This window comes from Pagrus major, chromosome 21 (assembly GCF_040436345.1).
Source record: "Pagrus major chromosome 21, Pma_NU_1.0".
Lineage (NCBI taxonomy): Eukaryota > Metazoa > Chordata > Actinopteri > Spariformes > Sparidae > Pagrus > Pagrus major.
This window is the reverse complement of record NC_133235.1, coordinates 33102756-33129745: the sequence shown is the minus strand read 5'-3', so window position 1 is coordinate 33129745 and position 26990 is coordinate 33102756. Positions and strand designations below refer to the sequence as shown.

Genomic DNA, 26990 nt, shown 5'->3' with positions numbered 1-26990 from the left:
AACTGTCAAATAAAGGCTTTAAACACAGAAGCTGTGCTGTGATGTCATTATTTACACTCACTTATTACTGATGCATTTTACGAGTCAGTTTTCCTGTTTGTTACAGTCGAGCAAACTGAGAGAGGTCAACCTGTTGTGATAAGTAACTCCAGGCTGCCGTAGTCGCGACAGGTGACGTCATCAAGAGGCGTACACGGGAGCAGGGAGTGTACATGTGTTCGGGTCAACCTCTGTTAGCTGTAGCAAAGTATGTTAGTTAATAAACCAGCTACTTCAAAGTAAGACGGTGCAGTTCCTTCTGTTTTGCATATCAACACATGACATGGTGTCAGAAGCGGCCGACTTCATGCTCTCAAAGTAAGGCATGGCGAAGCTCGGACCTCTGGACTCTTTTGACTTCACTCGCCCGGCGGAATGGCCAAATATGGCGCTGGCGCTTCGACAGCTTTCGGGTGGCGTCGAAGTTGGACAGAGATAGCGGGGAAGTTCAAGTAAACGCGCTTCTCTACGCCATGGGGAGAGAGGCGGAGGCGATATACGATTCCTTTGTGTATGATGACGGAGAGGAGGGGGACGACGACGGCGAAGAGGAGAGAGGCAGACCGGAGTTGGACTACGACACGGTGATAGCCACATTCTCCGACCATTTCGTGCCCAAGAGGAATGTGATCCATGAAAGAGCATGTTTTCACAAGAGAGTGCAAAAGCCAGGTGAGTCAGTTGAGGCTTTTGTGTGAGGAGTTTATACGAACTGGCACAGTACTGTGAGTTTGAATGGACTAAAGATGAGCAAATCAGAGACAGAATTGTTATTGGCATATCTGATAACGATGGATCACAGAAGTTAGAGCTCGAGACGGAGCTCTCCCTTGAAAGAGCCATTCAAATAGCGCCAGGGCGAACAAATAAAGCAACAGAATGTGAGCCTGCGCTCGGAGTGTGCAGTGGACGCCATGAGACAGGGGAGGCGGCAGTTCCATGGGAAAAGGAGCAGCAACGATGGACAACATGGTAAAATGCATCCCTGCCCAGCCAAGAATAAAAAGTGCAGAAGGTGCAATAAAATTGGACATTTTGAGGCAGCTTGTCAGACGAGGATGCTGAAAGAGGTGGCTGTAATGCCCAGCAGCACCACTGATACAGATGAGATGTTTTTCCTTGGAGAAGTTACTGAAACTGTGTCAGACATAATGGATCAACCTGATTCAGAAAACGAGTGGCTTGTTGACTTACCCGTCAATGGCAGCACTGTGGAATTTAAAATAGACACTGGGGCAGACATTACTGTAATGTCACAGGCTGCATTCAAGAGGCTGCCACAGCGCTCACAGCTGGTCACCGCAAGGAAAGGACCCATCACCAGCCCCGGCGGTGAAGTTAAGAGTATTGGCAAGTTCCTGGCAACAAGTGAGTACAAGGGGAAGAAATACAGATTCTGGGTAACTGAAATTAAAGGGCCATACTCTCACAACCTCCTGGGACGGAGTGTTGCCACAAGCATGGGACTGGTCATGAGAGTCGACGGCATGGACACTGTAATGTTAATGTGTTTGGGGATATTGGTCTGCTCAAGTGTGACCCAGTAAAAATTGAACTAAAAGCTGACTGTGAGCCCAGCTTTACTTATGGCTGGAAGACACATTAGGACCACACTTCCTATGCTGGAAGACAGGATACAAGCTACTCCTGTGGACAGACATCAAATCCAGCAGAAGGATGCTCAGACTAAATCAGCCTACCAGTTCTTCCATGACCGCCGTCACTCTGCCCTGCCACTTCCTGAACTTCAGTCTGGGCAGGCCGTCAGAGTGAAACGGGATGGGGAAAAGGGGTGGAAAATGTCTGCTAAGGTCATCAGCAAGTGCAATGAGCCCCGGTCTTACATCGTGAAGACAGACAACGGTGCAGTGCTGCGACGCAATAGAAGAAGCCTGCTGACCATCCAGACCAGCAGCAGCTGCAGCCTGAGGGACCTCCGCTGCAGCTGCCCAGCAGCCCTCCTTCGGTGGCTAGACCCAGCCACAGAGACCCTGCTTATGTCCAGAGACTGTAAGATCCACCTGTGGTGTGTTCACCACCCCAGTCATCCCCACACAGGGCTGTTCAGGTGACATCCATAGGTCGGGAGGTCAGGGTACCTCTCAGATATAGAGACACTTGAACACTTAATGACACTCACCTTCATGATATTTAGATCAAATATTCAGTTTGAATGAAGAATGGTTTGACACACACACAAATATGAAAATGTGAATTTACTTTCTGAGACAATAAATATATTTTATACTGAAATAAATGTTTTTCTTTATTTGTTATCAGGTCAAATGTGTTTACCAGCGTATAATAGGAACAACAATAATGCCAGTAATACTCCTCATTTACTGCTGTGTGTTTTTTATCCACTAGATGTCACTGTGGGTTTGTTGTCAGTAAAATAAGAGGTCAGAGCATCATTGTGTCGTCATGGCGACCGTCATCAGCATCACGTGGATGTCCCTGCACTTCCTGTGAGCGACCACAGGGTGGTGGTGCTTCTCTGTGATGTTTAATGTCAGCACCAGCAGCAAACACAGAAATCCAGCATGTGATCAGCTCCTTCCAGTGGTTCTGGTGCTCCTTCCAGGGAACAGCACCAGAACCACTGCTTCACGTATGAGGAGCACAGCTGGACTTCAACTCTTCTGAAGCCTCCGCTGGCTTCGTCTTTACAAACTAACCCTCTGAACTTTATCTGACGTTCTGCTGGAGATCCCAAAGTTTACACAAATACCAAATGTGTCAGGCTGGATTTTGGGGAAATGTGTGTAAAATGATGCAGCAGACATGTTGAAATGTTCCATTTGATGGAGTCTTGGCTTTGAATCTTTCACTCAGTGAAACATCATGTAGCTTTAATGAAGAGACTGAACAACAGGAGACACAATAAAGATGTGACACTGTGTGTGGAAAAGGTTTGATGTGTCATAGAAATGAAATGATTGAGTGAAATGACAGAAATGTAAGGGGACGTTTAAGGCTTCAAATCACAGCGGAGGAGTTTTGTGGATTTGTACTTTAGTCTTTTCATCACAGCTGTTCAACAACAGATAACAGTCTGTGCTACTAAATTCACCACCAACCTGAATGTGTTTGTGCTCACATCAATGTTTGTTTCTATTTCTATTACACAGCAGCTTCAGCCGAGCCGTCGATCGGCAGCGGCGGCCTTATCTGTGCGCCGCAGGGGCTGATGGGAGCTCTGAGGACCTGTTAGAAACCACGTGGCCCTCGTCTGATCTCGCAGCTCGTCCTCGTTTGGCCTCAGCTGCGTCAGAGCGCCACTTCTCCCCAGGTTCACCAGAGGAAACACCACTGCACAAAATGCTTTTCCTCCCAGCTGCTGCTCTGTGCTGTCTGTGTTCAGGTGAGTGTTTCCAGCCAATCAGGAGCCAACAAAGTCCACCTGGAACAAACACTGTCACACTGACCTTCATCTATCTGTCTGCTTCTCTACAGCGCTGGTTGCCATGGCAGCACAGCTGAGTCAGGACGATTTAACATTGACCAGGAGAGTTGATGGAGACGTCTCCTTCAGCTGTCGAGGAACTGACCAGTGTAGCAGCAGCTGGCAATATGTATACTGGTACCAGAAGAAAGACACAGAAACATTCACAAGGATTCTACGTATTAAGTTGAGTGATTGTAGCATAGCTAGCACGTACGATCATCCTCAGAAAGATGATTTCTCAGTTGTGAATAATCAGAACGGCTGTGAGTTGAAGATCCAGAAAGTTGAACTCCTTCATTCAGCCACCTACTACTGCTCCTGTGAGAAGCTTGATCCCCACAGTGAGAAATGATGCGAGCAGCCTGAACAAAAACCAACAGATGAACAGATGTCAAACAGTGTTTGTGACAGGAAGAGAGCAGTAAACCACAGCCCAGGTTCACATATTTCACCTCCATCTCAGCCACAGTCACAAACACACTGAACTGAGGGATTTATTTCATATTATATTTATTTATATTTTGATCAGATATTCCAGCAGGTTTATTGTTGTTTCACACAGTGAGGAAAAAGGACACAAACACAAACACAATGACAAAATAAAGAGGAAAATAATTCAATGACAAACTCAAACATAATCCAGATGAATCAGTAAAACAACAAACATACTTCAGAATATTTCAATAAAATGATATCAAACATAATCAGATGTTTACAGCCCAACGTCCTGCTGCTGAATAAAGTCCATCCGTCCCTCACAACACTAATGTCTCTGAATGAAAACACTTCCAGCAGCACTTGTTGTTTAACACCTTTCAGCAGATTTCACCACATCATTTCACTTTATTACATTTTAAAAGACAAATCTTGGACACGTCAGCTCAGGACTTTGTCCTTCTAGCAGCGGCTTATTAGGACGCTCGTCTTGTTGGACACGTTTCCATCAGTTTCCTGTGGATGTTTCTGCTTCCCAGAGGATGAACCCTAACATTTATGGTGACCTCCTGACCTTTCCTCTAGCGCCACCATCAGGACAAAAGTGTCTCCAGACCGACACTTCAGCATCTGGAAAGTTAATGACTTGATTTTTTTATCAACTGACTGAAAACTTTAAAGAATGAAACACTTTGTAACATTTAAAGCTGCACAAGTCAAGATTTTATATGAACAGAGGCTGAAATGACTTTGTGTCATCAAGGGCCGACAACAAACAAACAAACAAACAAACAAACAAAGGCCACAAAGGTCACATGTTTAAGAAGTGTTTCACTGCTCTTGCTGAAGAGGTAGAAAACCTACAACTCCCAGAATGCACTGCACTGCAATGGACCAATAAAATCACTGCGAGGTGGGCGGGGCTTGGTTTTGGCTCGTCCGTTCTGAAACAGGAAACAAAATGGTGTCAGACTGGTAACGAAGGATCTGGTGCTAAAATGTGTTTGTGAAAACATTTGAGGTGAGAAACAGTCGATGCAGGAACAGAATCTGTGTTTAGATTTGATCAGCATCGCCTCGTTTGACAGATTGACACAGAGACTCAATCCAGTTCTGTACTCTTTGTGTCCGGAGAGGCCAGACGGACTAAATGTACAAGTCAATGGTAGTTTGAACAATATGTATTAAAGTCGGGGACGGTAAGAGCCACACTTTCTCAGGTGTGTGCTTTATGCTAACGTTAGCCGCTACAGGAGTGCGTTGCTGCCGCAGCAGCTCTGTTATTGGCTCAGGGGGTCTGTGCGTGTGCTTTGTGCTCCTTGTTTAGCGGCTGAACGACAGTCTGTCACTGCCGCTGCTGCTCATCGCTCTGTGGCTCAGGGGCTGTGTGCTTTGTGTTCCTGAGTTATCAAGCTGCTGAAGAGCAGGCTCAGAGGCTGTGGACAGTGAACGCAGCACATCGTCATCGCTAACCGTACCCAACCACCTCATGTCTCACTCACAGAAGAGACCAGCTGACATTATCATCATGAACGTGAACAACACACATGGCTATTGTGAGTACTCACCGCTGTCCAGCTAGCATGTTAGCATTGGGAACTTTGGCTGCACTTTCTCTGCCATTCTTGTGCCACTAGCTCGCTAACAGCTTTAGCAAACATCACCTCGCCCTGTGGAAGACTCCGGTCATACGCAGTGATGCAGAGTGCAAAGGTCAGAGTGCGAGCAGACAGACAGGTACGTATGTAGACAGACAGGTAGCCTGTCCAATCATTTCATACGGGTCAAAAAGAACCATTGGACGGGCTTATTAGAGCCTGCAGCAGCCACAGATACTGGATTTATTTTCTGGTATTTGTCAGAGCGTTTGATTTATTGATAGCTGTCGGGATGTTCACAGATTTTCTATAAATGTAACAAAAACTGCGTTAATGAAACGTTACGTTTTAACTACAAACAAAACACTCAGGCCTTTTTTGCCGTGTGGCACTCAAAGTTTGAACAAGTGCTTCACACAACACAGCTCTGCGTCTGTCTGCAGACTTTTATTCAGTGAAGCTGTCTCTGACCACTAAAAGCCAGTCTGAGACTCTGTCTTTTGTCTTTTGTCTCTCGCTCGGTCACTGTCTCTGTCTCTGCTCTTAATTTCCTGTCAGCGTCCTCTTCTGTCTCTTCACCTTTGTCATGATGTCCATGGAGGCTGCTGAGCCCGGTTCTGTTGCCCGTTCCGGCCCCGGACCTAAAACCCTCCTCCTCCTGGCGGTCTGAAGCTGCTGTGACAGCGGTGTAAACACCAACACTCCCCGGCGGTGCTCCGAGCAGAGTCAGCTAGCAGAGCTAAGTCGTAGCTAACGTTAGCATCAGGTGGAGGCAGAGCAGCCGGAGGACATCAGAGGGAAAACCACAAAACATTTTCTCCATAAAATATGATCCAGTTGGACTGAAGTCACTGATATGGTGCTGTGTGTGATGTGCTGCTGTAAAGAGTTACACACTGTGATGCTCCCCGCTCACCACAGTTACATAATGCAGAGACAAGTGATAGGAGGGCGGAGTGGCTGAGACAGAGACACCATTCACTCTGTTACAAATCACAGGGACATTACAATGATTTTGTAACCCACTCCTTCTGCACCCACTGCCTCCCTCTACACCCCCTGGGACTCTGCGCTGTGTTTCTGATGTGTGCTATCAAAGCAGGTTCTGGATTGTGGTTCTGACCTGATAGAACTTTATTGGCTCACAATAACAACTCTTGTCTGTGCTGCTGAACACCACAGTGGCTCCTGGCTCCAGAACCTGACAGGGTAGTGCAAAGTCAGCTTTCAATGGAAAATACATTCAAGTACAAACAAAAACAAAAACTCTGAAAACAATTCAAATATTTTTAAAATAAAGATTTCTGTGAATGTAAATTGAGCTCTAGCATGCTAACCAGATAGCTCTCATATCATCTCAGCTGGGACATGTTGACATGTATGTGAAGGCAGGTTTGCTCCTCAGCCTGATAAGTCAACAAAATAAACTCACAAAATGTCCAGATAGAAAATATTTTGACACCTTTTTTCCTCACAGACAGAAAAACACAACTGTACACCTTCTGAATTCAAGTTGCTGTCACACTGATGTTCTTAGTGGAGAGTAGAGGAGCCAGATGCAGACACGGGACACACAGAAAGTTATAATCAACACAAATTAACTTCACGAGGAACAAAATAAGGCAGAAGAGTCGAGGTCTCAGGCAGATCGTCTGGAGGCTGGTGAGGAGGGGAAAGAGACCTCAGGTGGGCTGCCTCGGGGCAGGACACGTGGAGCTGTAGACCTCAGGACAATGGACACAGCAGGTCTGGAGGGTGAAGGCCTGGACGCTGGCCACACAGATGGAGCCACACTGGAGGCTGGGCTGGGAAACAACCAGACTGGTGGAGCCGCTCTGCAGGACGACCCTGAAGGCCCGTGGTGCTGGTGGAGCAGCTCTAGAGGACTGGTGGGACCGGTGGTAAAGGAGGGATCTCTACAGGGGCGGCCGGCCAATAGAGGGCGAGAGGGCGTCGCCCTCCTTGAGCCACAAAAAAAGAGAATAATAAATGTAATTCATTATTATCATCATCTTCAGTATTATAATTTTCTTCATGAATGATTAAACTCTACCAGCTTTTACAACAGTGTGTCCTGTTTCTGAACACCTTATCAAACCAGTTGCAGCAGCAGCCATGTCTGTCCCTTTAGGGAGATTTCAGTCTGGTTGAAAATCATCCAGACGCTCTGATCAACTTCCATCCTGAAGCTTTTAGGCTCAGCAATGCACCTCTATGGCTTCCTGGAGGCTTCACTAACACGTTTTCTCGGATGGTCCTCTTTCCAACCTGGAATGTTTTTCTTCTGACTTTGTTGATTTCATTTGCTTCATCAGCTCTTATTGTGGAAACAACATGGCCACTACATAGAAGATGTGATGAATTTTATTGCTGAGATGGTTTCAACAACACGTTGACAGAGGTTTCCACTAAAATATTGCTCTACGGTCGGAGGCTCATGTCTCTGATTATTCTGACACCACGGTCAAGTCAACATGGCTAACGTTAGCACAACTCAGAGGAGGAAATCCATCGTGTTGTTGAGAGAAATACGGCTCAGTCGTCATAGTTATCAGGATGAACTGGCAATTAAACAATTAGAAACACCCAGAGCAAGTTTAACCGTCAAGAAGTATCTACTGAGGGAGGGAAGTCCTATTACCATGAATCTTTGCAGTAACATGGTCAGTGTTTTCCTCTTATATCTGATGTTTTTGGATTAATATTGCAGCTGCATTAATGTGTATGTGCCATTTTACTGCAGGTTGAGCTCATTTTAACTACTTGATGCACTGTTGGCTGGTTTAATCTACAGCAATGCATCATATTCTATAAGAGTTTATTGAGCTGAAGAAGGAGGAGACTGTTGTCAACACATGAAGGAAGACTTCATCCTTCAGTTCATCACAAACGTTCAACATCAACACATCTGGAGATTGATGGTTTTCTGAATCTACAGAGGGTCCCTGTGATGTGGAAGACGTCCTGCCTTGTCCCTGTGCCGAAGACGACGCGTCCCGGTGGCTTCAAGGACTACAGACCTGTGGCACTGACCTCCCACATCATGAAGACTCTGGAGAGACTCATCTTGGAGCAGCTCCGGCCCTTGGTCAAACCACTCTTGGACCCCCTCCAGTTTGCCTATCAGCCCAAACTTGGAGTTGAGGATGCCATATACCTGCTTAACCATGTCTACGCCCACCTGGACAAACCAGCGAGCACTGTGAGAGTCATGTTTTTTGACTTCTCTGGTACATTCAACACCATTCGTCCGGCACTAGTGGGTGAGAAGCTGACAGCGATGCCGGTGGATTCCCCCCTTGTGACCTGGATTATTGACTATCTGACAACACTTACAACACTGTGTATCAGATAGAGTGGTCAGCAACACCGGGACCCCACAGGGGACTGTTCTCTCTCACTTCCTCTTCACCCTCTACACCACGGACTTCAACTACTGCACAGAGACCTGTCTCCTGTTCTCGGATGACTCAGCAATAGTTGGATGTGTCAGTGAAGGTGCTGAGGATGAATACAGGACTGTTGTGGACAACTTTGTCACATGGTGTGAGCAGAAACATCTACAGCTCAATGTGACGAAAACCAAGGAACTGGTTGTGGACCTGAGGAGGACCAAGGTGCCGTTGACCTCTGTTTCCATCCAGGGGGTCAGTGTGGACATTGTGGAGGATTATAAGTATCTGGGAGTCCACACTGATAATAAACTGGACTAGGTTAAGAACACAAATGCCCTCTACAGGAAGGGACAGAGTCGGCTCTATTTTCTGAGACGATTGAGGTGATTCAACATCTGCCGGACTATGCTCAGGATGTTTTATGAGTCTGTGGTGGTCAGTGCTATACTCTATGCTGTTGTGTGCTGGGGCAGCAGGCTGAGGGTAGTGGACGCAAAAGGGTTCAACAGACTGATCCGCAAGGCCAGTGACGTTGTGGGATTGGAGCTGGACTCTCTGACGGTGGTGTCAGAGAGGAGGATGCTGTCAAAGGTACATGTCATCTTGGACAATGGCTCTCATCCACTCCATGACGTGGTGGTCAGCCACAGGAGTACATTCAGCACAAGACTGATCCACCAAGATGCACCACAGGAAATCATTCCTGCCTGTGGCCATCAAACTGTTTAATTCCTCGCTCTGAGTGTGGCATTATTGCTCTGTTTATATGTACATTTCTTGTATTTTTGTTTTGTTTTTGTTGATGTTATTATTATTATTATTATTATTATTATTATTATTATTATTATTATTTCTGCATATTCTGAACTTGAATGGGAGCAGCTGTCACACAAACAAATTCCCCTGGGGAAAATAAAGTATTTCTGATTCTGATTCTGATTCTTATCACAACAGTTGCCCCCCTGAGAGGTTTGGCAGGAGCTGCCACTGGAGCTGGTGGAGCTGTCAGAGTCAGGAAAACAAGAGGTTACAGAACCACAGCCACAGGAGACTGATTCAGCACAGGAACTGGAGACAGCTGCAGCTCAGCTCAGACAGGTTGCTGCAGAACAGGAACAGAGGACTGCTGCAAGGCAGAGCAGGAGGCCGGCAGCTGGAGGTCTGGACGGGCATCAGGAAAGACCGCTGGTCCGGCTCTGGACCAAGTCTGCTGACCCGAACCTGCTGACAAGGAAGCAGGAACAGGTGTCGACCGGGCCACCAACTGAGGACCAGGAACTGGTGGACCTGCTGGTGGAGCGAGATAAAAAGTCAGAATCAACAAAGTCAGTGAATGAAGTTCATCCTCTGGGGACCAAGAATGTCTGTAGAAAATGTCATGTCAGTCCATCCATCCATCCTTTGGTCCAGGTCCAATCCATGTGGACTAAAGTAGTGGAGCGACAGACATCAGCATCCATAGAGCAACACTGCTAGTGTGTCTGAAAAGACAATAAAAGAAGAGACAGTCATGTTGATATGAACATTAGAGAAACACATCATGGAGCCGAAATATGATCCTGCTTCATCATTTGGACTCGTTCACCTCAGCCGACACGTTCAACAGCACACAGGTTTTTGTATTACGCTGTTTCACTGTGGGAGGAGGTGGATACGACATCTTTGGCTCTGGAACTAAACTGTTTGTAACAGGTAAGAATAAAGCTTCATTTTCAGTTGTTTTATTGAACAAGTTGAAAATGTGTTTTTAATGAGTTTCTGCTGCTTCAGGCTTTACATGTTAGTTTGTTCATAATTAGTAGAGAATTCTTGCAGCCATGCAGCTATTGTTACATAAAAAGGTTCATAACTCCTGAAAAGATTTTTAAATCTCACTGCACAACTGAAGTTCTTCTTTATTTCTGCAGGAGATCAAACTGATTCATATAGAAAAAGTTTCATATTGACAATGTTACAAATATACAGTATTTGATCCTCTCAGTAATTCAGCACCATCTCTTGTTTTTATAAAACAACATCATATATGATATTAAACATCATTTAATATATGTCAGGTAATGTATCTGAAAAACATATAACTTTAAATATGTTGTATAGGATAATTAAGTCTTTATTAAATGGTCAAACTGACCTCATGACAATTGTATTTTATATGTTGGTACATAGTGTGAGATATATTTATACATGAAGACAAACAGACACTGAATATGATATTACAATAAATATAAAATATACTCATACTAAAATATTAAATAAATATATATTTTTAAAAATTGATATAGTATGATAAACAATGGCACATGTGAATATGTATTTTTTATGGTGATTGAGTTTTAAATAATTTAAGTATAATAATAAATATATTAATTAATAATTTCATGTATGATTTAAACCAAAAATAATAATAATTCCAAACCTAATTTCAAATACTTAAAAGTAAATGTTTTAGCAGCGCGTGATGGTAAATATTGTGTACGACATACTGTTTTCAATAAGACGTATTATATTTTATTATATTATATTATCACATTTAATTTAATCATATGTGAAGTTCCTGTAAAGGATCAGTGAATTCTCACCTTTCTTCATATTATATTACAAAGCAGTTGTTATTCATATTTGACATATCTGAACATATCATTGTAATTGTGTATAAATGTAAAAATACTGAAAAAACATTATGATATTATTGATGTACTGACTTGTTTTTCTTTAGCGGCTGGACTAAAGAACACAGTGGTAAATCTGTCATATGTTAGACATGTTGTAAAAACTTTAAAAAGTATTTCATGTGAAGGTCAATATATATTTTATTGTAAAAAATATATTAACTTAATATTTAAAGAAGCTTTTGTATTTTGCAAAAGAACATTTTTGTAATTATATCATATTTGATATCATTAAACCAACAAAGTTTTACTTTCTTTTATATTAAATTACATATTTTTTCACATCAGTCATATGAAAACATGTATTTGTAATTATGTATTAAGTGTCAACATTTATGAAAAACATAAAATTCAAGATGCATTTTTTAAAAATATTTATAACATGTGGTGGATAATGTAAACATTAAAATGGCAGCGCGTACTAAACTTGAGGGTAAATATGTCCTTTATTATAATATGTCTTTTATCATGATACACATGAAGATTTTCCATTGTATGAAAATATGATGTTATATTATTATTAGTAAACGTCATAATAATGATGAATGTGCACATTGAAAGAAAGAAGTGCTGAACGCATAATGTTGTTTGTCCCCATATAACATATGATGACATGACATGATGAGTGTGTTTGATGTGCAGGTGAATCCAGTCTATGTGTTGGACTTTGTGCTGTATTGATGAGTAGTTTAGTGATCAGAGTCCATGCAGTTTCCAGGATCACACTGAATGCAGTGCAGTGCTGTAAGCTGCTGTTGACTGTGTCAATGTGTGTCTGTGCTGCTTGTTGCTGCTGTCAAACTTCAGGTGAGCAGGTAGTGAAGCCCGTGGTGAGCGTGTACCCAGCAGCATCCAGAGCCCACCTGGAGGGGAACAGCTCCCTGCTGTGTGTGGCCTCAGCCATGTCTCCTCCTCTGGTCCGGTTCTCCTGGAACAGACGAAAGGAGAACGAGGAGGAGTGGCTCCCTGCTGAGGGAGAGCAGCTGGAGCTCAGAGAGTCGGGACGCACCGCCGCCATCTTGCTGGTTGACGGGGACGCTCTCTACACGTATAAATACCGCTGCTCCGTCCAGCACGAGGGAGGCACAGTGGAGGCCCAAACAGAACAAGGTAATGAAGGCTTGGTGACTGTGTTCAGCAGTGATTCAGCTTCATGTGGAGACGCTGTCAAAGAGAGCAGAGCAGCAGAGGACTGACATTTCTTTTGGACTCCTCTTCTGTTTCAGAGGTTCCAGCTCCAGCAGCCTCCTGTCCTCCAGAGAGAGAGCCAGCAGACCTGCCAGCTCTGCAGCAAGCCGACTGTAAGATCTTGATAAAGCAGAAAGTCAAATCCTGTCCAGGGCCTCTAAAAAGCTTGTTGGGTCCCTGACTTGTTGTATTTAATAAGGGCCTTTGAGCTTTCATTCAAATTGAAGCTGAAACCTGTCTTCATGTAAAGACGGTTGTCCCGTCTGGAAAAGTCCAAGTTCTACTGATGAAAATGTGATGATATTCTGATGAAATTAACACTGTCTGCCTCTCTGTCTGTGTGTCTGTATGTCTGTCTGTGTGTCTGTCTGTCTGTCAGTGTCCTTCCAGTCTCAGTGCAGGGTGAAGCTGCTCTGTGTGCTCTACACAGTGCTGATAGTGAAGAGTCTGGTGTACTGCTGTGGACTCTCTCTGCTGATGATCCTCTGAAACAAGGGACCGTCCACCAACTGCACACATGCTGACTGACTGTTTTCTGCTCACCTTTTCTCACCATCAGATCTCATCAGTTCATCTCATTGATCACTTTGATCAGCAGTCACAAATGTCAATTTTCATGTTTTGTGGTTGGTTGTAAAATGTGTCTTTTTGTGCACAGGTTAGATACAGTCATCCTACATATATAAATACATATATACACGTATAAATTTGCAGTGACTGAGTATAAATTCTGTGGTATAGTGTTATTTTCATCCTCTAGTTTATTTCCACTTTGAATTGTGACTTGTATAATAATAGAAAATGAAGCTGAATCATTAGCTGTCTGCTAGATATTTGATTGTTTTAGTATTTTTCTCTTCTTGTCTTTCTTTTTAATACATTATGCAGAGTGTGGCAGCTTTGTTAAATTCTCTCAGTGTAACATTCTCAATAAAGTGAAAAATCACGGTGTGTGTTTTAGAAACAGCCTTGTTTTTGTGGACTTCAGTTTGGCTTCAGAGCAACAGTCAGAAACAGAATCAACTTCATGGGCCATGTATGTTGACACCTACAAGTCATTTGACTCTGGTTGTAAGTAGCTCTCAATATACTTTCACACAGCAGCAAGAACAAATGTACAGGAAGATGTGAATATAAGCATACAGCTAAACAAGGACAACAAAGCTAAAGAAAGAGAAGCAAACAGAAACATATAGCTATTATATACAAGTCAGTAGGTGAGGCTGTGCCACCAGGTTCAGTGCTGAGCCCCTTTTATAATTGTGTCAGTGTGGATGTAAAACTCTACGCTGATGACACTGTTGTTTACACACATGAACAAACAGCAGACCGAGCTGCTTTGAAGCTACAGCTGCTACAAAATGATCACACAGCAGCTTCATCAAAAGTTTAAATGAATAAATTGTCTTTGTATTGAGGTTCTTAAAAATTGCAGAAACTCAGTAAAGCCTCAGGAAACTCAGGAAACTGTCACCTTGCCATCCTGAGTTCAGGATTTGAGCTGTTTGTCTCCCAGGTGAATAAGACGGATGAAAGCTGAGACAGTGAGTACTGAGCGCTGAAATCAAACTGAAGTTCCTGGAATTATTCTTTAACTGGAGTCCGTGGTTGTAACTGTCATTGTGTTGTTCATGTGAACAAGTGCAGCTGACGGTGAGAAGGCTGCAGAGCAGAAACCCACACAGCCCGTCTGCTGCAGGAAGGAAGTGCTGGTTGGCTCTCAACGGTTTTTTATGAGTCCTAATAACCACTGAGAACAGATTCACATCTGCTGCTGTACACACTCATCAACTCCTCTCCCTCTCTGGTCTGGTTTGTCTTTTCTCTTGTTGTCTGGAAGCCTTTTTTCCACTGAGCCCTCCACCCACACAAAGTTGAATTGAGCCCAGAGACCAACAGTGACCCCCCACCTGGAGCTCACGCCCATGGACTTTATTTATGGTGATTTTAGCCATCAAAGCTTCACTTTACAGTTCACACTTGGTGTTGATGAGAGCCAACAAGTCCTCATAGAAAACTGACAAAAGGCTTCTTTGTCAGCGGCCTCCAAAACAACACATCTGAGTGTTTTCTGATCTGACGCCTCAGTGGTTCATGTCTGGTGAGGATGTGTCTGTTACACTATCTGGTTGGAGGAGCTCGTTCATGCAAACACATTCTTGTTCATGTTCAGCAACTCAAAGAGCTTTTTGATCAAATAGTCCAAGAAGTGAGGAGCTCCAGGAGCTAGACTCAGGAACTAAATCAGGAGCTTTAGTCTGTTCCTGTCAGCATTTTCACAGCACAAACAACTGTCAAATAAAGGCTTTAAACACAGAAGCTGTGCTGTGATGTCATTATTTACACTCACTTATTGCTGATGCATTTTATGAGTCAGTTTTCCTGTTTGTTACAGTCGAGCAAACTGAGAGAGGTCAACCTAACAAACACAGACAGGAAACTAAAAGAAATGAGACTGAAGACTAAAATCAACTCCACTGTTCAACTTAAGAACAAAACTCACTGACTCATCCTGAATATTCTGAGATGGTTCAAGTTAATACTATAGCAGCACCATGTGACAGTGTTTTTATGTGTCTCACTTTATTTCTGTTTCTATGTATTTATATGTTCATGAATAAATATGATATTTAAATATTTAGAAGAATGGTTTGACACACACACACACACACAAATATGAAAATGTGAATTTACTTTCTGAGACAATAAATATATTTTATACTGATGTTTTTCTTTATTGTTTATCAGGTCAAATGTGTTTACCAGCGTATAATAGGAACAACAATAATGCCAGTAATACTCCTCATTTACTGCTGTGTGTTTTTTATCCACTATATGTCACTGTGGGTTTGTTGTCAGTGAAATAAGAGGTCAGAGCATCATCGTGTCGTCATGGCGACCGTCATCAGCATCACGTGGATGTCCCTGCACTTCCTGTGAGCGACCACAGGGTGGTGGTGTTTCTCTGTGGTGTTTAATATCAGCACCAGCAGCAAACACAGAAATCCAGCATGTGATCAACTCCTTCCAGTGGTTCTGGTGCTCCTTCCAGGGAACAGCACCAGAACCACTGCTTCACATATGAGGAGCACAGCTGGACTTCAACTCTTCTGAAGCCTCCGCTGGCTTCGTCTTTACAAACTAACCCTCTGAACTTTATCTGACGTTCTGCTGGAGATCCCAAAGTTTACACAAACACCAAATGTGTCAGGCTGGATTTTGGGGAAATGTGTGTAAAATGATGCAGCAGACATGTTGAAATGTTCCATTTGATGGAGTCTTGGCTTTGAATCTTTCACTCAGTGAAACATCGTGTAGCTTTAATGAAGAGACTGAACAACAGGAGACACAATAAAGATGTGACACTGTGTGTGGAAAAGGTTTGATGTGTCATAGAAATGAAATGATTGAGTGAAATGACAGAAATGTAAGGGGACGTTTAAGGCTTCAAATCACAGTGGAGGAGTTTTGTGGATTTGTACTTTAGTCTTTTCATCACAGCTGTTCAACAACAGATAACAGTCTGTGCTACTAAATTCACCACCAACCTGAATGTGTTTGTGCTCACATCAATGTTTATTTCTATTTCTATCACACAGCAGCTTCAGCCGAGCCGTCGATCGGCAGCGGCGGCCTTATCTGTGCGCCGCAGGGGCTGATGGGAGCTTTGAGGACCTGTTAGAAACCACGTGGCCCTCGTCTGATCTCGTAGCTCGTCCTCGTTTGGCCTCAGCTGCGTCAGAGCGCCACTTCTCCCCAGGTTCACCAGAGGAAACACCACTGCACAAAATGCTTTTCCTCCCAGCTGCTGCTCTGTGCTGTCTGTGTTCAGGTGAGTGTTTCCAGCCAATCAGGAGCCAACAAAGTCCACCTGGAACAAACACTGTCACACTGACCTTCATCTATCTGTCTGCTTCTCTACAGCGCTGGTTGCCATGGCAGCACAGCTGATTCAGGAGGATTTAACATTGACCAGGAGAGTTGATGGAGACGTCTCCTTCAGCTGTCGAGTAACTGACCAGTGTGACTACGATAATGATGTAGGGTGGTACCAGAAGAAAGACACAGAAACATTCACAAGGATTCTGTATCATGACAAGGACAGTTGTAGCATAGGTGAGAGGTACGATCATCCTCAGGAAGATGATTTCTCAGTTGTGAAGAATCAGAACGGCTGTGAGTTGAAGATCCAGACAGTTAAACTCCTTCATTCAGCCACCTACTACTGCTTCTGTTGGAAGAGTGTTGCCCACAGTGAGAAATGATGCGAGCAGCCTGAACAAAAACCAACAGATGAACAGACGTCAAACAGTGTTTGTGACAGGAAGAGAGCAGTAAACCACAGCCCAGGTTCACATATTTCACCTCCATCTCAGCCACAGTCACAAACACACTGAACTGAGGGATTTATTTCATATTATATTTATTTATATTTTGATCAGATATTCCAGCAGGTTTATTGTTGTTTCACACAGTGAGGAAAAAGGACACAAACACAAACACAATGATAAAATAAAGAGGAAAATAATTCAATGACAAACTCAAACATAATCCAGATGAATCAGTAAAACAACAAACATACTTCAGAATATTTCAATAAAATGATCTCAAACATAATCAAATGTTTACAGCCCAACGTCCTGCTGCTGAATAAAGTCCATCCGTCCCTCACAACACTAATGTCTCTGAATGAAAACACTTCCAGCAGCACTTGTTGTTTAACACCTTTCAGCAGATTTCACCACATCATTTCACTTTATTACATTTTAAAAGACAAATCTTGGACACACATCAGCTCAGGACTTTGTCCTTCTAGCAGCGGCTTATTAGGGTTATATTTACGAGGAACAAAACAAGGCAGAAGAGTCGAGGTCTCAGGCAGATCGTCTGGAGGCTGGTGAGGAGGGGAAAGAGACCTCAGGTGGGCTGCCTCGGGGCAGGACACATGTGGAGCTGTAGACCTCAGGACAATGGACAGAGCAGGTCTGGAGGGTGAAGGCCTGGACGCCGGCCACACAGATGGAGCCACACTGGAGGCTGGGCTGGAAAACAACCAGACTGGTGGAGCCGCTCTGCAGGACGACCCTGAAGGCCCGTGGTGCTGGTGGAGCAGCTCTAGAGGACTGGTGGGACCGGTGGTAAAGGAGGGATCTCTACAGGGGCGGCCGGCCAATAGAGGGCGAGAGGGCGTCGCCCTCCTTGAGCCACAAAAAAAAAATGTAATTTATTATTATCATCATCTTCAGTATTATAATTTTCTTCATGAATGATTAAACTCTACCAGCTTTTACAACAGTGTGTCCTGTTTCTGAACACCTTATCAAACCAGTTGCAGCAGCAGCCATGTCTGTCCCTTTAGGGAGATTTCAGTCTGGTTGAAAATCGTCCAGACGCTGTGATCAACTTCCATTCTGAAGCTTTTAGGCTCAGCAATGCACCTCTATGGCTTCCTGGAGGCTTCACTAACACGTTTTCTTGGATGGTCCTCTTTCCAACCTGGAATGTTTTTCTTCTGACTTTGTTGATTTCATTTGCTTCATCAGCTCTTATTGTGGTGAGGTGTCTGTGTCACTACACATTCTGAGCTATGATTTAATGGTGACAGGTTACTTTTGGTTGTGGGGGTTAAGGAAGGTGTCAGATGGTGAGGACATATGTTAGGTGACATTAGAGTAACGCCGGGTTCAGACAGGACGTTGAAGCGCCGCAATTAGCTGCGAAGCGCCGAGGAGCGGAGCCATTTTCGTTTTGGTGCCCATGGTAACCAATTGTGTCGTTCACATAGGAAGCGCCGCAGCGCTCTGCTCTGCCGCCGGCGCGCGCCGTGCAGCAATCATTTCGGCGTCTGGTCTATTTTTGTAGCGTGCCGCGGCCGAATGTGTCAAGCCGGGCAGGAAGTCAAACAAAGCAACAACGAGAGAATCTGGTCGATTTTCAAAATAAAACAAATTTCAAAATAAAACTATTTTCGATAATTAAACACCCCGATTGACAGAAAAATACTCATTACTATGAAGTGGACATACATTTACAGCTGTCAGGAAAACATGGCGTTGTAATTTTATGCGGTTATTTACTTTCCTATGGTGAAAGAACAGCTCCAAGTGTGACTGCAGAACAGCTGAGGAGCAGAGCTGTTTGCCGACCGGCGCAGAGAAGTTCGTGTCTGGTGTGAACAGAAGGGCCGTGGCTTCGCAGCGCTTCGGCGTCCTGTCTGAACCTGGTGTAATTAGTCAGTTCCATGTGTGTTTTGGAGGGCAGTTGGAGGACAAGATAATAAACTGAGTTTAATTGTTATGCCAAATGGTCAGAGCCGGCTCAACTATATATTTCCCTGTAAGGACAGAGAGACAGTCAGGTCAGTTTTAGGGCGCAAGTCCCAAAGAAGGACATCAGCAGAGTAGGTAATCTATAGAAGAGGTGACATTCCATAGGAGGCCGGTCAACTCCTCTTTCGCCTATTGGATAGAGGAACCCTAAATCTACCAAAGTGACCAATTAGAAGAAGTAGGTAGTGTAATGATATAACAAATAGCAGTTTGTTTATACTGTAGTTGGTTAAGCCTATGACCACGAGTTAGAATGGGCATGCGCAGTAGTAGACCTACGGCAGAGGGCTTTGTGGAGTCCAAGTAGATTGTATGGTTTCTGTAAGCTTGTAACCACAGCAGATCTTTAATAAATAAAGATCGTTCTCTTCAAGTATCCTTATAGTGTGTTTATTGAAGAACCCAAATCAATAACAAAACATGGTGTCAGAAGATGGACTTGGAGAGAAAAGAAGATTTTGACTAACAGTTGTGATGAAAACTAGCCGAAACTTCGGGCTATGCTAGCGGAGTTGGAGGCTAGCAACTGAACATCGAAGCTGTGAGAGGACATTGTTAGCCTGTTTTCCAAAGGAGAAAAAAGGACTAAACATAGTGGAAATGCAAGCATTACAACCACCACCCAATCTACAGCTGACAGGTAATGTGGCTGAGAATTGGAGAAGATTTAAGCAATGCTTTCAGTTGTACTTATCAGCAATAGGCACCGACGAGAAGAATGACAAAACGAAAGCATCAGTGTTCTTGCATGTTGTGGGTGATGAAGTGCTAGAAGTCTACAACAATTTTCAGTTTGAAAATGGAGCAGACGGGATGAAGTTGGAAACGATTCTTGCACAGTTCGAGGCTGACTGTATTCCAAAGACAAACGTCACGTTCGAGAGGCACAGGTTTTTCATGTGTACAGAAAACAGGAGAGACAATTGATCAGTCTGTGACTGAGCTGAGGAACCGAAGCAAGACGTGTGAATTTGGAGGGCTGACTGACTCGTTGATAAAGGACAGACTCGTGTGCGGGATTCCGGATAATGGCTTAAGAGAAAGGCTATTGAGGGAGCAAGATTTGGACCTGGATAAAGCCATTAGACTGTGCAGAGCAGCAGAGACTGTGAAAACACAAGCTAAAGAGCTGTTCAGTGAGAGCTGCAACGTGGATACAGTGGGAAGCGATGCACACAGAGCAGTGAAGAAAAAGAGTGCCGCTTACAATATGAGGAATGAAACAAAACCGGCGTGCAGAGACGAACAAGGACGGAAATGTGATCGATGTGGCACTCAACATCCTCTCAAAAGATGTCCAGCATATGGTAAAGTCTGCCACAATTGCAATAAAAAGAATCATTATGCACTGTAACCAAGTGGACCAGAGTAAAGTTCATGCTGTAGATGAGAGTGATTCCGAGGAGTTCTATGTGGATGCAGTGACAGAAAATGACACTGACAGAAAGGACTGGATAATGACTTTGAGAGTGAACCAAACGCACATTGCAATGAAATTGGACACTGGAGCTCAGGCAAATGTGATGTCAGAGACTGTATTCAACAAAATCAGACCCAGACCGAAAGTGAATGCAACAAAAGTGAAAGTAAGTGGATACTCAGGAGCAGCGATACCTGTTAAAGGAAAATGCATGGTGAAAGTGGCACACAAGGACAGAGAGCATACACTTGCATTCGTAGTGGTGCCCAAAGATGTGCAGACCATATTAGGCTTATCGGCTTGTGAGAGACTGAACCTGGTAAAGAGAGTGTTTGTAGTGGACAGTGAAGAAGATAGGGACTATGATGAACTCATGAAGGACTACAGTGACTTATTCCAGGGTCTTGGCTGCTTGCCCGGAGAACACACAATCAGAGTGGATAAAAATGTACCACCAGTCATCAATCCATGTCGGAAAATGCCATTTGCTCTACAAAAACCAATGAAAGCCGAGTTGGACAGGATGGAGAGATTGAAAGATCGACGAGCCAACCTGGGTGAGTTCACTTATTATAGTGAATAAAAAGAATGGAAAATCTTGTATGTACCTTATGTAAAGTTTGTATGGATCCAAGAAATTTGAACAGAGCAATCAAGAGAGAACATTTCAAACTTCCCACCAGAGAGGAGATCATGTCACAGTTTGCAAATGCAAAATATTTCGAAATATTTAGATGCATCATCTGGCTTTTGGCAATTGGACGACGCAATTGGAAATTGGACGATGCAAGCTCAAAACTGTGTACATTCAACAGTCCATTTGGGAGATATCGATTTCTTAGGTTACCTTTTGGGATAGCATCTGCGCCAGAGGTATACCATAAGACAATCCACATGATTTATGAACATCTGGATGGAGTAGACACATCGATGGACGACATCATAGTATGGGGAAGTACTAAAGCAGAACATGATGAGAGGCTGAAAAATGTTCTCGAAGCAACAAGAAAAGTGGATTTAAAGCTGAACAAGGAGAAGTGCCAGCTAGGAGTGACAGAACTGACATTTGTTGGGGACATTCTGAGCAGTGAGGGCATCAGGCCGGATCCCAGAAAGGTGTCAGCCATTGAGAACATGCCACGGCCGCAATGTAAGAAGGACGTACAGAGATTCAACGGGATGATAAACTACATGGGAAAGTTCAATCTCTCTGAACGTATGGCACCCCTGAGACAACTAACAGAGAAGAAAACAGAATGGCAATGGAATCATGAACATGAAAAGTCATGGTGAGACACAGCTCACATTGGAACCTGTGAGGTTCTACGACCCAGTGAGGCCCATCAAGATCTCGTCTGACGCATCACAGAGTGGGCTTGGGGCTGTGCTATTGCAAAAGTATGAAGACTGGCAACCGATCACATACGCTTAACGTTCAATGGCAGATGCGGAGACGCGTTATGCACAAATTGAGAAAGAGCTGTTAAGCATAACGTATGCCTGTGAAAGATTCCATCAGTTTGTGTCAGGACAAGAAATCACTGTTGAAACAGACCACAAGCCGCTGATAACATTGTTTCAACATTGCCACTGAATGACTGCCCACTAAGAATCCAATGAATGATGATACGGCTGCAACGCTACTCATTGACTGTGACGTATACGCCTGGAGAGCTAATGTATTCTGCAGACACATTGTCAAGAGCTGTTGACCCAAAGGAGCCGAGAAGTACCAGTATGACGGATGATGTGGACGCGTATGTGGACATGATAACAAGTGCAATGCCCGTGGCAGATGAGAAGATGGAACAAATAAAGTCAGAGACAAACAAAGATGAAATTCTGAAAAGACTGCGCAAAAGTATCATAGAGGGAAGGCCTATCACTAAGTACTAAGTTTATTGAAGAACCCAAATCGCTAACAAAACAGGTAGGTGTGGGCGAAAGTACTTTAAAAAGGCCCGCGCAGACAGAGAAGGTTAGGTGGGTACTTGTAGATTTCCTAGATTGGAGAGGATTTCTGGTAGAGCAGAGGGCAAAGCTTTAGGAATAACTTTGTCAGATATTGGGAACACCGGGTGCGGTCGCACTGAAATGTGCTTTATTTGGAAGCAATTCATGATGTGATTGACTTTAGCCTACGAGCTGCATTAGTTGTGCACTATTAGATGAATCTCCTGCTTCACCGCTCCCCCGCACCAGTAGAGAGAGCTGAGGTCCAGAGGTGAACCTATCCCCTTCTCCTCCCCTTCTTCCACAGCCTCTGTATGTGAGACTTTCTCAGCAGCAGCACCAGCCGCCCACTCCCCACACGGCATCATGACATCATTGACTTGATGTGTAAATGAGCAATACAAGAACCGGGGACGATCCGCCGAGATGAGATAAACTCAGAGGCAACTGCTACAGAGCCGGTTACTGTGGGCGAATGTCCGCTCGCTTTTTTTTTGCGGGCGCTTATGCCGCCCCTCCACAAATGCCACCCTGGGTGGCTGCCCATATTGCCCATATGAGGAACCGCCCCTGGGAGAGAGGCTTCTTTCAGCTTCCTCAGGAAGTACAGTCTCTGCTGGGCCCGTTTCATGATCCCTGAGGTGTTCTTATTCCAGCTTAGGTCCTGCAAGATCTGCACACCGAGGAACTTGATGTTCTCCACGCTCTCCACTGTGCGGCCACTGATGCCGAGGGGACTGTGCTTGGGCTGTGACCTCCGGAAGTCGATAATCATCTCCTTCGTCATCAATCACCTAAAGGTGTCTTGAGGGTGAACTCATGAATGGCGACCCATCTGTTGATGATCACTGTGTAATGTTCATCCAAACTGTACAATAGTTCACTGCAACATGACAATATCAGCTGCCTTCATTTACCTAAGTCACCTTAAACATCATCACAACAGTTGCCCCCCTGAGAGGTTTGGCAGGAGCTGCCACTGGAGCTGGTGGAGCTGTCAGAGTCAGGAAAACAAGAGGTTACAGAACCACAGCCCCAGGAGACTGATTCAGCACAGGAACTGGAGACAGCTGCAGCTCAGCTCAGACAGGTTGCTGCAGAACAGGAACAGAGGACTGCTGCAAGGCAGAGCAGGAGGCCGGCAGCTGGAGGTCTGGACGGGCATCAGGAAAGACCGCTGGTCCGGCTCTGGAGCAAGTCTGCTGACCCGCCGACAAGGAAGCGGGAACAGGTGTCGACTGGGCCACCAACTGAGGACCAGGAACTGGTGGACCTGCTGGTGGAGCTAGATACAAAGTCAAAATCAACAAAGTCAATGAATGAAGTTCATCCTCTGGGGACTAAGAATGTCTGTAGAAAATGTCATGTCAGTCCATCCATCCATCCTTTGGGCCAGGTCCAATCCATGTGGACTAAAGTAGTGGAGCGACAGACATCAGCATCCATAGAGCAACACTGCTAGTGTGTCTAAAAAGACAATAAAAGAAGAGACAGTCATGTTGATATGAACATTAGAGAAACACATCATGGAGCTGAAATATGATCCTGCTTCATCATTTGGACTCGTTCACCTCAGCCGACACGTTCAACAGCACACAGGTTTTTGTATTACGCTGTTTCACTGTGGGAGGATGGTGGAGACTACTACTACATCTTTGGCTCTGGAACTAAACTGTTTGTATCAGGTAAGAATAAAGCTTCATTTTCCTTCAGTTGTTTTATTGAACAAGTTGAAAATGTGTTTTTAATGAGTTTCTGCTGCTTCAGGCTTTACATGTTAGTTTGTTCATAATTAGTAGAGAATTCTTGCAGCCATGCAGCTATTGTTACATAAAAAGGTTCATAACTCCTGAAAAGATGTTTAAATCTCACTGCACAACTGAAGTTCTTCTTTATTTCTGCAGGAGATCAAACTGATTCATATAGAAAAAGTTTGATATTGACAATGTTACAAATATACAGTATTTGATCCTCTCAGTAATTCAGCACCATCTCTTGTTTTTATAAAACAACATCATATATGATATTAAACATCATTTAATATATGTCAGGAAATGTATCTGAAAAACATATAACTTTAAATATGTTGTGTAGGATAATTAATAAGTCTTTATTAAATGGTCAAACTGACCTCATGACAATTGTATTTTATATGATGGTACATATGTCTTTTAGTGTGAGATATATTTATACATGAAGACAAACAGACACTGAATATGATATTACAATAAATATAATAAATGCACATTATACTAAAATATATTATATAACATTATATTTTTAAAAAATGATATAGTATAATATACAATGGCACATGCAAATATCTATTTTTTATGTTCATTGACTTTCAAATAATTGATATATAATAATAAATATATTAATTAATAATTTCGTGTATAATTTAAACAAAAAAAGAATAATGTCAAACCTAATTTCAAATACTTAAAAGTAAATGAATTAGCAGCGCGTGATGGTAAATATTGTGTACAACATACTGTTTTCAATAAGACGTATTATATTATATTATATTATATTATATTATATTATATTATATTATATTGTCACATTTAATTTAATCATATGTGAAGTTCCTGTAAAGGATCAATAAATTCTTACCTTTCTTCATATTATATTACAAAGCAGTCGTTATTCATATTTGACATATCTGAACATATCATTGTAATTGTGTATAAATGTAAAATACTGAAAAAAACATTGTGATATTATTGATGTAGTGATTTGTTTTTCTTTAGCGGCTGGACTAAAGTACACAGTGGTGAATCTGTCATATGTTAGACATGTTGTAATAACTTTAAAAAGTATCTTATGTGAAGGTAAATATATATTTATATATATAAGCTTTTGAATTTTGCAAAAGAACATTTTCATAATTATATCATATTTTATATCATTAAACCAACAAAGTTTTACCTTCTTTTATATTAAATTACATCTTTTTTCACATTAGTCATATGGAAACATGTATTTATAATCGTGTGTTAAATATAAATATATAAAATAAGTGTAAATATTTATGAAAAACATAAAATTCAACATGCATTTTTAAAAGAATATTTATGCTATGTGGTGGATAATGTAAACATTAAAATGGCAGCGCGTACTAAACTTGAGGGTAAATATGTCCTTTATTATAATATGTCTTTTATCATGATACACATGAAGATTTTCCATTGTATGAAAATATGATGTTATATTATTATTAGTAATAGTCATAATAATGATGAATGTGCACATTGAAAGAAAGAAGTGCTGAACACATAATGTTGTTTGTCCCCATATAACATATGATGACATGACATGATGAGTGTGTTTGATGTGCAGGTGAATCCAGTCTATGTGTTGGACTTTGTGCTGTATTGATGAGTAGTTTAGTGATCAGAGTCCATGTAGTTTCCAGGATCACACTGAATGCAGTGCAGTGCTGTAAGCTGCTGTTGACTGTGTCAATGTGTGTCTGTGCTGCTTGTTGCTGCTGTCAAACTTCAGGTGAGCAGGTAGTGAAGCCCGTGGTGAGCGTGTACCCAGCAGCATCCAGAGCCCACCTGGAGGGGAACAGCTCCCTGCTGTGTGTGGCCTCAGCCATGTTTCCTCCTCTGGTCCGGTTCTCCTGGAACAGACGAAAGGAGAATGAGGAGAAGTGGCTCCCTGCTGAGGGAGAGCAGCTGGAGCTCAGAGAGTCGGGACGCACCGCCGCCATCTTCCTAGTTGATCAGGACCCTTTCTACACGTATAAATACCGCTGCTCCGTCCAGCACGAGGGGGGCACAGTGGAGGCCCAAAGAGAACAAGGTAATGAAGGCTTGGTGACTGTGTTCAGCAGTGATTCAGCTTCAAGTGGAGACGCTGTCAAAGAGAGCAGAGGAGCAGAGGACTGACATTTCTTTTGGCCTCCTCTTCTGTTTCAGAGGTTCCACCAGTAGCTCTTGGGCCGTCTCAGTACCAGGTGAAGCTGCTCTGTGTGCTCTACACAGTGCTGATAGTGAAGAGTCTGGTGTACTGCTGTGGACTCTCTCTGCTGATGATCCTCTGAAACAAGGAACCGTCCACCAACTGCACACATGCTGACTGACTGTTTTCTGCTCGCCTTTTCTCACCATCAAATCTCATCAGTTCATCTCATTGATCACTTTGTTCAGCAGTCACAAATGTCTTTTTTCATGTTTTGTGGTTGGTTGTAAAATGTATCTATTTATGCACAGGTTAGATACAGTCATCCTACATATATAAATACATATATACACATATATTTGCAGTGACTGAGTATAAATTCTGTGGTATAGTGTTATTTTCATCCTCTAGTTTATTTCCACTTTGAATTGTGACTTGTATAATAATAGAGGACAAAGCTGAATCATTAGCTGTCTGCTGGATATTTGATTGTTTTGGTATTTTTCTCTTCTTGTCTTTCTTTTTAATACATTATGCAGAGTGTGGCAGCTTTGTTAAATTCTCTCAGTGTAACATTCTCAATAAAGTGAAAAATCACAGTGTGTTT

General features: G+C 43.2%; 1 protein-coding gene and 1 pseudogene across 1 annotated transcript; both read left to right on the top strand.

Moving 5' to 3' along the window:
• The first annotated feature begins 3360 nt into the window (after window positions 1-3360).
• LOC141017341 (immunoglobulin lambda-1 light chain-like) lies at window positions 3361-13719 on the top strand. Its single transcript, XM_073492020.1, has 6 exons — window positions 3361-3403; window positions 3496-3828; window positions 10563-10607; window positions 12392-12694; window positions 12811-12885; window positions 13152-13719. Exons 1-6 carry the CDS (start codon window positions 3361-3363, stop codon window positions 13259-13261), a joined length of 909 nt encoding a protein of 302 aa, XP_073348121.1. The 3' UTR covers window positions 13262-13719.
• A 2842-nt stretch (window positions 13720-16561) lies between these two features.
• LOC141017342 (immunoglobulin lambda-1 light chain-like) lies at window positions 16562-26855 on the top strand (annotated as a pseudogene).
• The last annotated feature ends 135 nt before the right edge of the window (window positions 26856-26990 follow it).